General features: G+C 36.4%; 1 protein-coding gene across 4 annotated transcripts in view; it reads right to left on the minus strand.

Moving 5' to 3' along the window:
- LOC126474980 (zinc finger protein jing-like) overlaps positions 1-15,382 on the minus strand; it is a 663,576-nt gene that overhangs the window by 15,857 nt on the left and 632,337 nt on the right. For all 4 annotated transcript variants that reach the window (XM_050102513.1, XM_050102514.1, XM_050102516.1 and 1 more), the window contains one exon: positions 12,208-12,358. In XM_050102513.1, the coding sequence (XP_049958470.1) occupies positions 12,208-12,358 (151 nt within the window). The remainder of the gene's footprint in view (positions 1-12,207; positions 12,359-15,382) is intronic.

The following is a 15,382-nucleotide window of genomic DNA, read 5'->3' on the forward strand; positions in this document are numbered from 1 at the left end:
TTTCTTATTTGGTGCATTTAACACCATTCACTACGACAAACTTACATTCCTATAATTTTGCTACTAATTAAAGATACAGAGTAAAGCTGAAACACCAAATTAAGTCAGAAATAATAAACTATTCAAATTACAATTGCAATTATTTTGATCATGATGCATGTGCATGTGATACTGATGAAAACACATTTCTAAATTCATGATCCATGCTGGAAAAAAAAGAAAAATAAAAGAAACCACTTACACAATATTAATCTGGTGCTGAAAATGTCTTCACACACAAGACCAATCATAGGCTAGTATATCTCTCTCTCTCTCTCTCTCTCTCTCTCTCTCTCTCTCTCTCTCTCTCTCTCTCTCTCCCCCCCCCCCCCCCCCCCCTCTCTCTCTCTCTCTCTCTCTCTCTCTCTCTCTCTCTCTCTCTCTCTCTCTCTCTCCCTCCCTCCTGCCCCCTCACCCATCTTGCATTTCTCTCTCTCTGACTTTAAACAAGACATAACATGATCTTTTCTCAGCTCACTACTCTTGAACTTCCTCTTTCTTGTCCTTTCCAGATAAAGAGTTACTGCTGAAATTAATATTGTGTGTGTTAAGAGTCTTTCACAGCAACATGACTAAATAAAATCATCTCAGTTCAGAATGCACATTAACTGAATTAGAATCCACAGTTTCAACAGCTGTCAGTGCTGTCATCTTCAGGAGTTAAAACTGTTCACTACTGGAGCATCAATGTATCCTCCTCCTACACCAGTTACATCAATAAATAATTTCCATTCCTGAAAATGATAGCAGTGACAGTTGTAAGTGTTTAGAAATGCCTCAGTTTATTCAAACAAATATTATGTTACCAGTAAAAGATAAATCAGCAGAAATGAAAGAACTGCAGGGACACTATGTTGCACACTGACTCCCAAAAGGCCACATCACGAAGTGCTCGAATTGGCTTACAATGATGATGAATAGATAAATGACAATGATTTCACATAACTGATGAATAGGAAAGAAGATAGATTAGTGTTTAACATTCCATCGACAATGGGATCATTACATACAGTCTAATTGAAGAAGCAGTAGCTCTTTTTTTTATTAGTAACTATCATGGATAAGTTAATAGCTCACATTAAGATGTATATAAGCACAGATGGTTGGCTGGTTAGTTGGTTGGTTGCGTGTTCCATTGATCAATCGCACGGTACGGTAGCCGTTATGATGTGGAACGTGTCAAATGCACAAGAAATGCACACACACACACACACACACACACACACACACACACACACACACACACTCTTCCATCACACATATACAGACACAGGCAGACATGTGTAAATTCAAAAAGGTTGGGTAGAGATGTCAGTCAAGGCGGAAGTACAGAGGCAAAGATGTTGATGAATGGCAGGTGAGGTACGAGGGGTGGCAACTTGAAATTATCCCATTACCCACCACGCCTCAACCTCCACTGATTTTTTTCTATTTTTTTTTCTATTATTTACCCCATTTTCTTAAATGGCACAAAATACATATACTATATTTATAGATTTATTTATTCCTATTCAAGAATTCATCTATGGCATAGAAGGAGTTCTCAAGGCGATATGACTTCAATTTATTTTTGAAGCTGTCTATCTGTCAGACACCTTATTTCACCTGGTACTTTGACAAAAATTTTTAATGCAGCATATTTTACCCCTTTCTGTGCCAAAGATAGGTTAAGTAAAGGATAGTGTAAGCCTTTCTTTTTTCTGGTATTATAATCATGAATGTCACTGCGGTTTTTAAACTGGTCCATGTTGTTGAGAACAAATTTCATTAGTGAGTAGACGTATTGTGAGGCTGTTGTAAGAATTCCCAGTCTTTTAAAAAGATGCCTACAAGATGTGCGGCTATGAACCCCACACATTATTCTAACTACTTTCTTTTGAGCACTGAATACTTTTTGTCTAAATGTTGAGTTACCCCAAAATATTATTCTGTATGACATCAGAGAGTGAAAGTATGCAAAGTACGTTAGCTTACTAATCTCTATATCATTAAAATTGGGAATTATTCTAATTGCAAAACTTGCTGAACCTAGTCACTTTAGAAGATCCAAAATATGAATTTTCCAATTCAAATTCTCATCTATGTGTACACCCAAAAACTTAGTATGTTCTACCCTGTCTAATGACTTCTGATGATGTGTTATATTTATTGAAGGAACTGTCCTTTTTGCAGTAGAAAATTGGATGTACTGTGTTTTTTCAAAGTTTAGAGCAAGCCCATTTGCAGAAAACCAATTAATGACTTTTCCAAAGACCTTATTTGTATCATTTTCAATTTGACTTTCTTTTTTTGGATTAATAATGATGCTTGTATCATCAGCAAACAGTGTCAGTTCAGCTTCCTGTTTCAGATAGGAAGGGAGGTCATTCACATATACGAAGAATAGAAGGGGACCCATGATTGAACCCTGTGGAACACCTAATGTAATTTCATCCCAGTTAGATGAAGTGGCAAACTTACAAGTCACTTGACCCATATAAGGAAACTTTTTGCTTTCTGTTCTGCAGGTATGACTTAAACCACTCATATGCTATTCCACTTATACCACAGAATTGTAATTTCTTTAACATATGTCATGGTTCACACAATCAAATGCTTTGGACAAGTCACAGAAAATTCCTATTGGTGACATTTTACTATTTAAGGGCACTCTTATGTGGACAGTGAAATTGTATATTGTGTCTCAGTGGAACAGCATTTTTGAAATTCGAACTGTGATTTACGAAGTACCCCATTACTGCTGAGATGGCTAACCGATCGAGTACATTACTTTCGCCAAGATTTTTGAAAACGCTGTAAGCAAGGATACTGTCCAATAATTATTGGTATCTGTGGTGTCACCCTTTTTATAGAGAGGCCTAACAATGGCATATTTCAACCCATCTGGGAAAATACCTTGAGTCAGTGATGCATTACACATGTGTCTCAGAACATCAGCTGTAATTGCTCCAGATTGTTTTAATATCTTATTAGAGATGTCATCTGCTCCTACAGAATATTTATTTTTCAAATATTTAATAATTTTAATTATTTCACAAGAGGTTGTTAGGTGAAACAATCTAATTTTTTTCAAAACAGACTCTTCCATGTACTGCCTAGCTTTTTCTTTTGAACTGTTCTCACCAATTTTTCTCCTGGAAATGGTTGTTAAATACATTAGCTACTTGTGTACTGTTGGTTAGGATGGTCTCTCTCTGTAACAGTAATACAACCTACCCCCAGTGGTTACTTTTCCTGTCTCCCTTCTAACAGCATTCCATATTGATTTGATTTTATTGCCAGAGTTGTTAATTTCTTCTCTAACATACATATTTCTTTAGTTCCTTACAACTTTTTTCAGTATGTTACAATAATTTTTATAGTGTAAAACTACTACTGGATCTGTACTAGTTCTTGCTGTCTCTCACAGTTTTCTTTTTCTTTCTGAAGACACTTTAATACCTGTAGTAATCCAAGGTTTCTTTGAAAAGTGTATGGTGATACAGTTAGTAATTTTCTTTGGGACACAATGTTCAAAGAGGGCTATATCATTAGCATTTGGCTCATTATACACATCTTCGCAATTACCATATCTTAAGCTTTCTCTTAGGTGCTGTATAGATACCGGGTTGAGGAACCTCACACTTTTACATAATGGTTTCTGAACTGTACATCCTGTTAGACCACGATGCACAACTGATGGACTTACAAAACCTACCAGTCCATTTACCACAGGGAAAGCATGTGTTTGTTTTACATCCTCTTCCTGTACAAACATGGTATCTATTAACATGCTATTGTCCTGAGCTATACGTGTACAGAAATTGATCACCGATTCTAAGTTATATGTTGTTAATAACACTTCTAGTTCACTTTTCCTCTTGGAATTACTTAGAATGTTTACATTGAAATCACCACAGATTAATGACTACTTCTTTTTGTCTGACCGACAGCATAATAAGGAGTCAAATTTTTTTATGAACAGCTCCCAGTCTCCTAATGGGGACCTGAACACTGTTGCTAATATCAGTACTACATTATCTAGCTGCAGTTCACATGCACAAACCTCAAAGTGCTGATCAACACAAAATTTGCTTACTTCTACAGTTTTGCATTTATACCCTTTATCCATCATAGATCTAAAAGTGTAAGATGCTAAATTATACCCACTTATACCGACACTATCGATGTCCACAGTTACATGGTTTTCAGACAGACGAAGTATATCAATCTCATTCTTATTTTTGACATCATCTAAATACACTAATAGCTCATCTACTTTATTTTTTATTCCCCTGATATTTTGATTAAGTATGTTGATACTCTATGTGAAGTTTCTTTTAATCTATTAACCTTAATTGTCATCTGTCTGGACTTTTGCTTTAACCTAAAAAAACCTGTCTGCCTGGACCCATTAACCACAGTATTAAGCAGTAGAGCAATATTTTATTGTGTATGCACTGTACAAATTGAGTTTCTAATATTTGCTTCTCTTCTGCTATTTATCATTGCACTTTTCACATCTCTGAAAGTTCTGCTTCTCAACAGGATCTATGGAACGTGATTAATGGGAATTAAAATTCAGTTAACATGCTTTGAAAACAAACATGATTTCATTCACTGTTGTTGTTGTTGTTGTTGTTGTCACCCACTGAACTTCCATTTTTTACCATAAGGGTAGTTTCTTTGATAATTTAGGTTTAAAAATGTGTGTTATATTTTCAATATAATTATAACCAGTACTATTTCAACTGATGAGTAATGATGTTATTGTGATTACTAGTTAATGTGTTCAGAAATTTCTTTTCTTGGCTAAGCAAATTGCATCTTCCACCTAACAGCTTTATGTTGAACTCTACAAATTGTCACCAAACGGCATTCAGTATGTACCTCAAAGACAAGAGAGAAAAATTCAAGGGACAGCCACAGCTTATTGTCACTTCTATTTAAATGCACTGCTCAATGCTGGCAAGCATCTGAAGATCGTTGATGCAGTCAGTGGTAGAGAACACTGTCGGACATAAGCACATACACTGATGAATCTCAAGCACACTTGACAGTAACAATCAATAATTCATAACAAATTTAAGAGCCCAGACATACTAGACAAAACACAAGTTCTTACACACATGAAGGAAACACTGCTAGTCACTGTAAGGAGATTTTACAAAAATAAAACAAAAATCTGATAAATATTATGCAACACACTGTACTGATAGGTTTAGGTACACACATTAAACAGGAAATTGCCTCAACGCCCAGCACCTTCTTACCTTCCGTTACATAAACAGCAATTCAGAGGTACAAAAAGCAATTCTTTAAGAGCGGAATAATTATTTATTTCAATGTATGACTGGCACTACTGCCCACAATTCTGGAAGCATCAAAACTCTTGCTATGTTATGCAGTTTACCAAAACTCTGAGAAAATTTTTCACATGGCACTTAATGCTGTGCTTGAAATAGGGGATATTACTGACACGTCAATCGTAAGAACAAAATCACTCTCAGAAATATCACACCAGATAAAATAAAATTAACAAAGACCACAGATTCCCTCCTACAGAGTTGAGACAGTTAAGGATGACAATTCAAGAAATAGTAAGGTAAGACATGAACTACAAACTCTTGCACACACAAGGGAAGTCCCTAGATGGATCGACTTTTGAAACCATCTGCACAGTGGTGAAGTATGGGGTCCCAGGTATTCCACCTTGGAGCCATCCACTCTAGTGGGCCGTCATTTGTGAGTTATCAATGAAAATTAATTCTGCGTGATGCACTAGAGCCTTAAAAATAACAACATTTGAGAGCAGCTGACGTGTTGAAGGTCGTTGGTCTGTACTGCATCAAATGCTATTAAATTTTTATTTTTAAGTCTTTATTAAAATGACTTACCTTTATTTTTATGCAATAAATTAGTTCAAATGTAATTTCTTTTTATTTGTAACCTGATCACGGAGTAGTGAGGGCAGTAACACATTATATAACAAAGTATTTGTAAATAGGCTGGAAAAGCTATGAGCACTGTGAAAGTTAGTCCACTAAAATGTACTCCTCTGTGTCAGCTGTGTGAGGTTTATTTTAGTTATCAGTTGAAAAATACAATTAAAAAAAAACTTTAGGGGTGCATCCAAATTACTTCAAGATAAAAGCAAAATTGCTAAAGATGAAGATCTGCTGTGTGGACACTATATTGTGGCAGTTTTAGGTGGTGGGGTATTTTGAACTGTGGGTGTATAAGATACCAGTAGATGTCAGGCCTGAACAACCACTGCCAAATGCAGCAAACAATTGCGCTGCAGCCACTTCAAACTGCTTTGTGTACTGTAGTTTGAGACTAACCCTGATGCATAAAGGGATTCGAATGAGACTCTCACGGCAAGAAAAGAAATCAGCAATTCCTGTGACTTATGTCAGTTGTTCTTTCGTGGAAGCACAGAACACAGAGAGGGAGGCACAGCTTACTCCACTGCACCACTCCTCTGCCCTCGGCCAGTCGAAGTTCTCGTTTGTTTACAGTCATGGCCGACTGCCACGATATACTGTCTGCATTGTCTGCATAATATCCAAAATCCATTCATTTGTTCACTGGATTCTGTGTGTAAGAGCATTTAGTAATATGACACGGTATGCTCGATATGGATTAATGGAAAGACAGTATCTCTTAACGTTAATGAAGTGTACTTTCCTTTGAGCTTGTTGAAGAAAGAATGTGATTACAGGAGGGCAGCATTTGAATTTTGTCCATCGTGTGAGAATAATTTATGTTTGACTGTTTGTTTAATGATTACCACCCAATAAAAGTGCATCTCATAATGCAAAAAATTTTATGATTACAGCACAACAATTGAAATATTGGCACATTATTTAATTTTTTGTTTTTCTGTTGATGGATTGGTGTTTTAATAATTAAAGATTACAATACAGATAAATAAAAATAGTTAAAAATAGTTAAAAATCATACAAATAAAGAACCCAAATTTAAAAAAAATATTACGAGGAAAAATGTGATTGAATAAAAAACTTAATACAATTAATAAAAAACTTAATACAATTATTAATATGACAAAGCAAACAACAAGAAATAAATATGCATTTGAACCAATTAATTGAATAAAAATAACAATAAAAGTAATTTCAATAAATATTTAAAAATAAAAATTTAAAAGCAACAAACGGGTATTGAACTTAACAATGTGAAACAACAATAAAAAAACACTTTGCCTCATATGGAATATTGCCACCTTCAGCATGTCAACACTAAGTCTCAACCATTACACTATAAAACCTCTGTCAAAAAGGCTATAGTGCATCACGTAAAACTGTTTTTGATGAATTACAAACAAAGGCCCACTAGGGTGGGCTGCTGCAGGGTGTGATGCCTGGGACCCAAACCTACTCCATTGTGTAGGTAGTTTTAAAAGTTAACACAACACCCCTCGCAACCTCCCATTGTCAGATTCATACTTTTCACAACTGACAGGAAGCACGTAGCAACAATGAATTTCATGTGAACTAGTGGTAAAGGTAAGTGTGTGGAAACCGAGAGGCTGCGTAATCTAATTTTGGTCGGACCACAGATTTTTCAGTCTTTACTTTAACCTAGCTTTCGCCTCTCAATGATGTGAGGAGTATCCAGAAAAAACACATGGTTCAAATCCTAAATTAAACTGTAGGTCCCCTTTCCCCGGTTGGGTAAGTGGGGTAGATCAGGGAGAGACAAGTCGACAAGGTGGCATCCGATATAAAGACTTGCACCAGGGCACTGATCCATATGAAATAATAATAATAATAATAATAATAATAATAATAATAATAGCATAGTCAAGGGAAAACACACTAAACAAGAAGATTACATATTGGATAACCACAGCGACTGCATAGAAGCAATGGAAAAAACGGATGCCTATAAATATCTAGGATACAGACAAAAAATAGGAATAGATAATACAAATATTAAAGAAGAACTAAAAGAAAAATATATACAAAGACTAAGAAAAATACTTAAAACAGAATTGACAGCAAGAAACAAGACAAAAGATATAAATACTTATGCTATACCAATATTGACCTACTCATTTGGAGTAGTGAAATGGAGTAACACAGACCTAGAAGCACTCAATACACTTACACGATCACAATGCCACAAATATAGAATACATCACATACATTCAGCAACAGAAAGATTCACATTAAACAGAAAGGAAGGAGGAAGGGGATTTATCGACATAAAAAACCTACATTATGAACAGGTAGACAATTTAAGAAAATTCTTTATAGAACGAGCAGAAACTAGCAAAATACACAAAGCAATCACTCATATAAATACTTCGGCTACACCACTGCAATTTCATAACCACTTCTACAACCCTTTAGATCACATAACATCAACAGATACGAAGAAAGTAAATTGGAAAAAGAAAACACTACATGGCAAGCACCTGTATCATCTAACACAGCCACACATCGATCAAGACGCATCCAACACATGGCTAAGAAAAGGCAATATATATAGTGAGACGGAAGGATTCATGATTGCAATACAGGATCAAACAATAAACACCAGGTATTACAGCAAGAATATTATTAAAGATCCCAATACCACAACGGATAAATGCAGACTTTGTAAACAACAAATAGAAACAGTAGATCACATCACAAGCGGATGTACAATACTAGCAAATACAGAATACCCCAGAAGACATGACAATGTCGCAAAAATAATGTATCAACAGCTTGCCTTACAACATAAACTTATAAAACAACATGTTCCCACATACAAGTATACACCACAAAATGTACTGGAGAATGATGAATACAAATTATACTGGAACAGAACCATTGTAACAGATAAAACAACGCCACATAACAAACCTGACATCATACTCACCAATAAAAAGAAGAAATAAACACAACTAATCGAAATATCCATACCCAATACAACAAATATACAAAAGAAAACAGGAGAAAAAATTGAAAAATACATCCAACCGGCTGAGGAAGTCAAAGACATGTGGCATCAGGATAAAGTTGACATCATACCAATTATACTATCAACTACAGGAGTCATACCACACAATATCCACCAGTACATCAATGCAATACAGCTACATCCAAACATATATATACAACTACAGAAATCCGTAATTATTGATACATGTTCAATGACCCGAAAGTTCCTAAATGCAATATAACACATACCGTACAGTTAAAAGGAAGTGACGCTTGATCAAGGTCCGCGTCACTCCATTTTTAACCGGACTTAACGTCTGAGAAAGTGAAGGAAATAATAATAATGTAAATCTTTCTGTTGCTGAATGTATGTGATGTATTCTATATTTGTGGCATTGTGATCGTGTAAGTGTATTGAGTGCTTCTAGGTCTGTGTTACTCCATTTCACTACTCCAAATGAGTAGGTCAATATTGGTATAGCATAAGTATTTATAGCTTTTGTCTTGTTTCTTGCTGTCAATTCTGTTTTCAGTATTTTTGTTAGTCTTTGTCTATATTTTTCTTTTAGTTCTTCTTTAATATTTGTATTATCTATTCCTATTTTTTGTCTGTATCCTAGATATTTATAGGCATCTGTTTTTTCCATCGCTTCTATGCAGTCGCTCTGGTTATCCAATATGTAATCTTCTTGTTTAGTGTGTTTTCCCTTGACTATGCTATTTTTCTTACAGTTGTCTGTTCCAAAAGCCATATTTATATCATTGCTGAATACTTCCGTTATCTTTAGCAATTTGTTGAGTTGTTGATTTGTTGCTGCCAGTAGTTTTAGATCATAAATGTATAGCAGATGTGTGATTTTGTGTGGGTATGTTCCAGTAATATTGTATCCATAATTTGTATTATTTAGCATGTTGGATAGTGGGTTCAGAGCAAGGCAGAACCAGAAAGGACTTAATGAGTCTCCTTGGTATATTCCATGCTTAATCTGTATTGGCTATAATGTGATATTATCTGAATTTGTTTGGATATTAAGTGTGGTTTTCCAGTTTTTCATTACTATGTTTAGAAACTGTATCAATTTAGGATCTACTTTGTATATTTCCAATATCTGTAGTAACCATGAGTGGGGTACACTATCAAAAGCTTTTTGGTAATGTATGCATAGTGTAGCGACCTTTGTTTAGTTTTAGCTTGATATGTCACCTCTGCATCTATTATCAGTTGCTCTTTACATCCTCGTGCTCCTTTGCAGCAGCCTTTTTGTTCTTCATTTATAATTTTGTTCTGTGTTGTATGTGGTATTAATTTCTGTGTAATGACTGAAGTTAATATTTTGTATATTGTTGGTAGGCATGTTATGGGGCGATATTTAGCTGGGTTTGCTGTGTCTGCTTGATCTTTAGGTCTCAGATAAGTTATTCCATGTGTAAGTGTATCAGGGAATGTGTATGGGTCTGCAATGTAACTGTTAAATAATTTAGTTAGATGTGAATGTGTTGAGGTGAACTACTTTAAGCAGTAATTTGCTATTTTATCTTATCCAGGGGCTTTCCAATCGTGCGTAGAATTAATTGCTCAGGTGACTTCATGTTGCAAAATTATCACTTCAGGCATTTGTGGTATCATCTTGTATGTGTCTGTTTCCACTTGTATCCACCGTGCATGTCTGTTATGCTGTACTGGGTTTGACCATATGTTGCTCCAGAGGTGTTCCATGTCTGTTATGTTTGGTGGATTGTCTATTTTAATGTGTGTGTTATCTATTGTCTGGTAAAATTTCTTTTGGTTTGTGTTGAATGTTTGGTTTTGTTTCCTTCTATTTATTATCATCATCATCATCATCATCATCATCATCATCGTCATCATCATCATTACATATGGATCAGTGCCCTATCAACTACAGGAGTCATACCACACAATATCCACCAGTATATCAACGCAATACAGCTACATCCAAACGTATATATACAACTGCAGAAATTTGTAATTATTGATACATGTTCAGTTACCCTAAAGTCCCTAAATGCAATGTAACATACCGTACAGTTAAAAGGAAGTCATGCTTTATCAAGGTCCGCATCACTTTCCATTTTTAACCAGACATAATGTCTGAGAAAGGAAAGAAATAATAATAATAATAATAATAATAATAATTAGTGATATTCATTAGAGAGGCTTTTTTTAAGGATGTAAGATCATGCTGAATTCTATATGACGAACTATGCAAATTGAATGAAAATGGCCAAACTCTCAGCTCTGTACAACTTCATAGTTGCTTACAATGAACTTTTAATGCTGTAACTATAGAGCCATCCTCGCAGTACAGATGGACTCCTCATTTGAAACTGGGCCATGCATATAAATAACTTTTTCTGATAATTTTGAAAACTGAATGCCAGAGAAACTGTAACTATTACCCCAAATGCAGACCCAACAGAATGCTATTTCAAAGGAAAAAAGAAAAAGAAAGAAACTGAATTTCTAGCAGATGGAAGAAAGAGACCGTAACACAAAATTACATTGTGTGACAATTCTTTTTACAGACCACTATGCTGGCTGATAGATACTGACTTCTCTAGATAATGATTATGTTATCTTCACAGTACCTAACCACATCCCTCCATATTCTATTATTGTTGGCACCTGGTTCTGCAGACAAGGTTGTCCTACATTATTAACAGTTACATCTGATTGTGTCAGCTAAGTTATCATATATTTTATCAAAAACTATGGTTCCTGTATTTATTACATAAAAGTAAAGCAGTCTTCAGTCCAAATACTGTATTGAAATCCACAGTGCCTTATTAGGTGTGGTGCTATTTGAGGTTGTATGCTGTTGCCTTCCTCCGACCTCTGAACTGACTTACCCAGCTAGCTGTAAGGGGATCTACAGATTAACGTGGATTCCGACCACAGCACAACTCTGACTCAAACTTTGCCAGAAGTGAAAGAAGTGATGAATAACATAACAATTTTAGGACTGACTAGGGATTGAGCCCAAGACCTCAGGATCTGTAGTCCGGGAATGTATTACTGTGCCATCGATCCACACTTATCTAATATACGATCAATATAGAATTTTTTGATACTTTTATTACTAACAATGTGATACATTAACAATAAAATGCTTTAGCTTAGTACTCTCACAAGTGCAGGTTGCAGCAGCTGACAACCACATCACGCAATTGCCTTCCTGAAAAATGCATCACACCATGGAAGGATCAGAGGCCTTACCTGACCAAGGTTGTCGTCGATAGCGTAACTTCTTCCCATTGCGCCGGAAGAGTTTATTGCTCACATTTTCCGGAGTACGTCGCGCACTACCGCCACTGCCACTCGATTCCGTCTGGTTGAAGTGGCTATTGACGTGCCGCTCTAGTGTCGTCTGCAATGCATCACATTTTTAAATTACTGTCTCGTATTGTTTTGCTCCATTTTGATGAAGTTCAAGTGCAATGAATTCGCCCATCTCCACCCCTCCCCCCCCCCCTCCACCTTCCCACCCTCTCACCTTTCACACACCCAGTCCATCAATGCTGAAAAACTTGATTGATGTGGAATGAGTATGGTATACATTAGTAAAAAGGTTATTTAATTGTATAATTTAAAAAGAAAGCTGCTGCTCTGGAAAAAGCTGTCACTTTGTCAGTTATAGAATTTTAATGTCCTGATGAATTTTGTAATTACGTAAGGCATTATACAGGATGTCACACTCAAACCTTCCCGATTTCAAGGACCCAGGAGACAAAACCACAGTAGATACGACAATGAAAAATGCACCACATTGTAGAGCACCTCAAAGAATTTATATTCCCACATCAGAAGTGCCAAGTATCGTCGCGAGAGAAGAGCATGGTCGCATGAAGTGAAAATGATGACTACACAGCAGCGCGCACAAGCAGTAGTGCAGTTTGCAGAGACAAAATCGCCGATTACTGTGCAAAGAAATTATCGTCATGTGTTTGAATGTGATACACCTGACGTGAAAACAATTAAGGAATGGTATCTGAAGTTTCTGGCAACAGGAAGTGTTCTGAAACATTCTGGCAGTGCACATTACGGAGTTTCAGAAGAGACAGTGGATGACATCAGAGAAATGTTCCTCAAAAAGCCCACGTAAGTCAATTCATCAAGCATCTAGGCAACCTGATGTACCTCAAACAACATTGCATCATGTAGTTCACCAGAGTCTTTGTATGTGTGAAACTTTCTGGCAGATTAAAACTGTGTGCCCGACCGAGACTCTAACTCGGGACCTTTGCCTTTCGCGAGCAAGTGCTCCCGAGTTCGAGTCTCTGTCGGGCACACAGTTTTGATCTGCCAGGAAGTTTCATATCAGCGCACACTCCGCTGCAGAGTGAAAATCTCGTTCTTTCTTTGTATGTGTGCTTACAAAATGCATATTCTGCAACATCCGATGTTGAATGACAAACCATGCCAACAACGATTTACTGCCAGCTTCTCAGGAAGATGTTTGTTATCAGAGGAGGCAACCTTTCATCTACCAGGAAGGGTTAATAGGCATAATATTTGAATTTGGGGTTCGCAAAATCCGCATGTTGTCATTGAACATGTTCATGATAGCCCTAAACCGTCTGGTGCGGGCTAATGCATGACAGGATTGTTCGACCATTGTTCTTTGCGGAACAGACAGTGAATTGGTCAGTGTATCTGGACATGTTGGAGCAGTTTGTGTACCCTCAGATACAAGACTTCCAACCCAACAACATTTTTCAACAAGATGGAGCTCCGCAACATTGGTCAACGCCTGTTCGCAAGTTCCTGGATAGGAAATTCCCCAATCGTTGGATCGGACCCATTGTCTGGCCACCACGTTCACCTGACATTAAGCCACTTGATTTCTTCATGTGGGGATTCATGAAGGACCATGTGTAGGTGACCAAAGTGGACGATATTCCTCCAATGCAACATCGTATCACTAATGCGACTGCAACAATAACAGAGGAAATGTTACGAAGAACTTGGGAAGAAATTGTACACACACTCAATATTCTTTGTGCTACAAATGGTTCTCATGTAGAGGTGTACTGAAGACAAATTAATTCTTTGAGATGCTGTACAATGTGGTGCAATTTTCATTGCTGTATCTACTGTGGATTTTTTTTTCCCCTGGGTCTTTGAAATCCAGGTGGTTTGAGTGGGACACCCTACATTTTCAAAACTTAAGTCTATTGGTAGTTTCTGCTGTGTCGGCACAAATAAAATTAATGCAACTGTATTTCATGGCCATTAGTAAGTGCAACATTTCCTCCCAAAGTGAGAAACTAATAATTTAATTTGGTTAGCAATGAATTGAAAACGTCACCATTTACGCCAGAGCTATTTTGTTAGTTTCTTAAATAATAATAATAATAATGTTTTTGATAATATTCCAATTTTTTAAATTTTTTGCCTCACTCCGAGTATTCATTTTGTGCACGAGATTCACTTTGGAATAACAGACTGGAGAATTTAACGGTACTGGTGGCAGTTGAGTGTCAAGTATTGACTACAGGATGGTCTCTGGATTAGGTAGAGCAATTCTAGTGAAAGGTGCTTTAATCCCAAAGTTATCTGTCTTATTAATTTCTCTGAATTTTTCCTGTAATTTCTTTCTAAAATCTGTGATTGGGTCATTTTTAATCATTCTGTGACACTAAAGAGTAAAATGACTAGCACCTGAGACAGCTCCTACTTCCTTCCAACAGACTTTTGCTTTTATATTTATTTTATTTTACCTGTAGAATGCTGTCTTCAATTAATGATAACAATATTTTAGTGAATGTACTTCAACCAACTGTTAGTGATATGGACAGATGCACAAAAGAAAAACACTATATTCAACACACTATGTGAGAAGGCGAGGAGGAGAAGATATTTCATAATACTTGCAAAGTAAAATAACAAAATCTGAAATTTAATACAGTATTTAGGATATTGCACATAAAGGAATAAACTCAATGTAATTTGTACTGCACTAATTTCAATTTTTACAACTACCACTGTACTTATTTACACTATTTTTAACATATTTATGAAATTTATAATCTGCTACATTTCCTCAAAAAACGTTTTGCTGCTTTACTTCTTTTCTGATAGCACTTGTGCTCTACCACCGGTCAAATGTTCACTCATATCTCAAACTACACTCATGCTCTTAAATTAAGGATAATGCTGATACATGGTGAAACAACACTCCGGTGGGCAGTTTGCGGGTTGAAATCACCTCAGGGTATGGCCATGCGGTGCATTTGACCTGCGGTCTTCGCACGGTGGCGCTGGCAGCAGTCCACATATGCAGAGGCGTTTTGGTGCATGTCAAGAGTAGGTTGCAGCAAGTAAGTGTGCAGACGTTTTCAGACGTGCTAATGGTGACTGTGTTGAAAATGGTTCAAAGAACACATATTGA

The sequence above is a fragment of the Schistocerca serialis genome, chromosome 4 (genome assembly GCF_023864345.2).
Source record: "Schistocerca serialis cubense isolate TAMUIC-IGC-003099 chromosome 4, iqSchSeri2.2, whole genome shotgun sequence".
Taxonomy (NCBI): Eukaryota; Metazoa; Arthropoda; class Insecta; order Orthoptera; family Acrididae; genus Schistocerca; species Schistocerca serialis.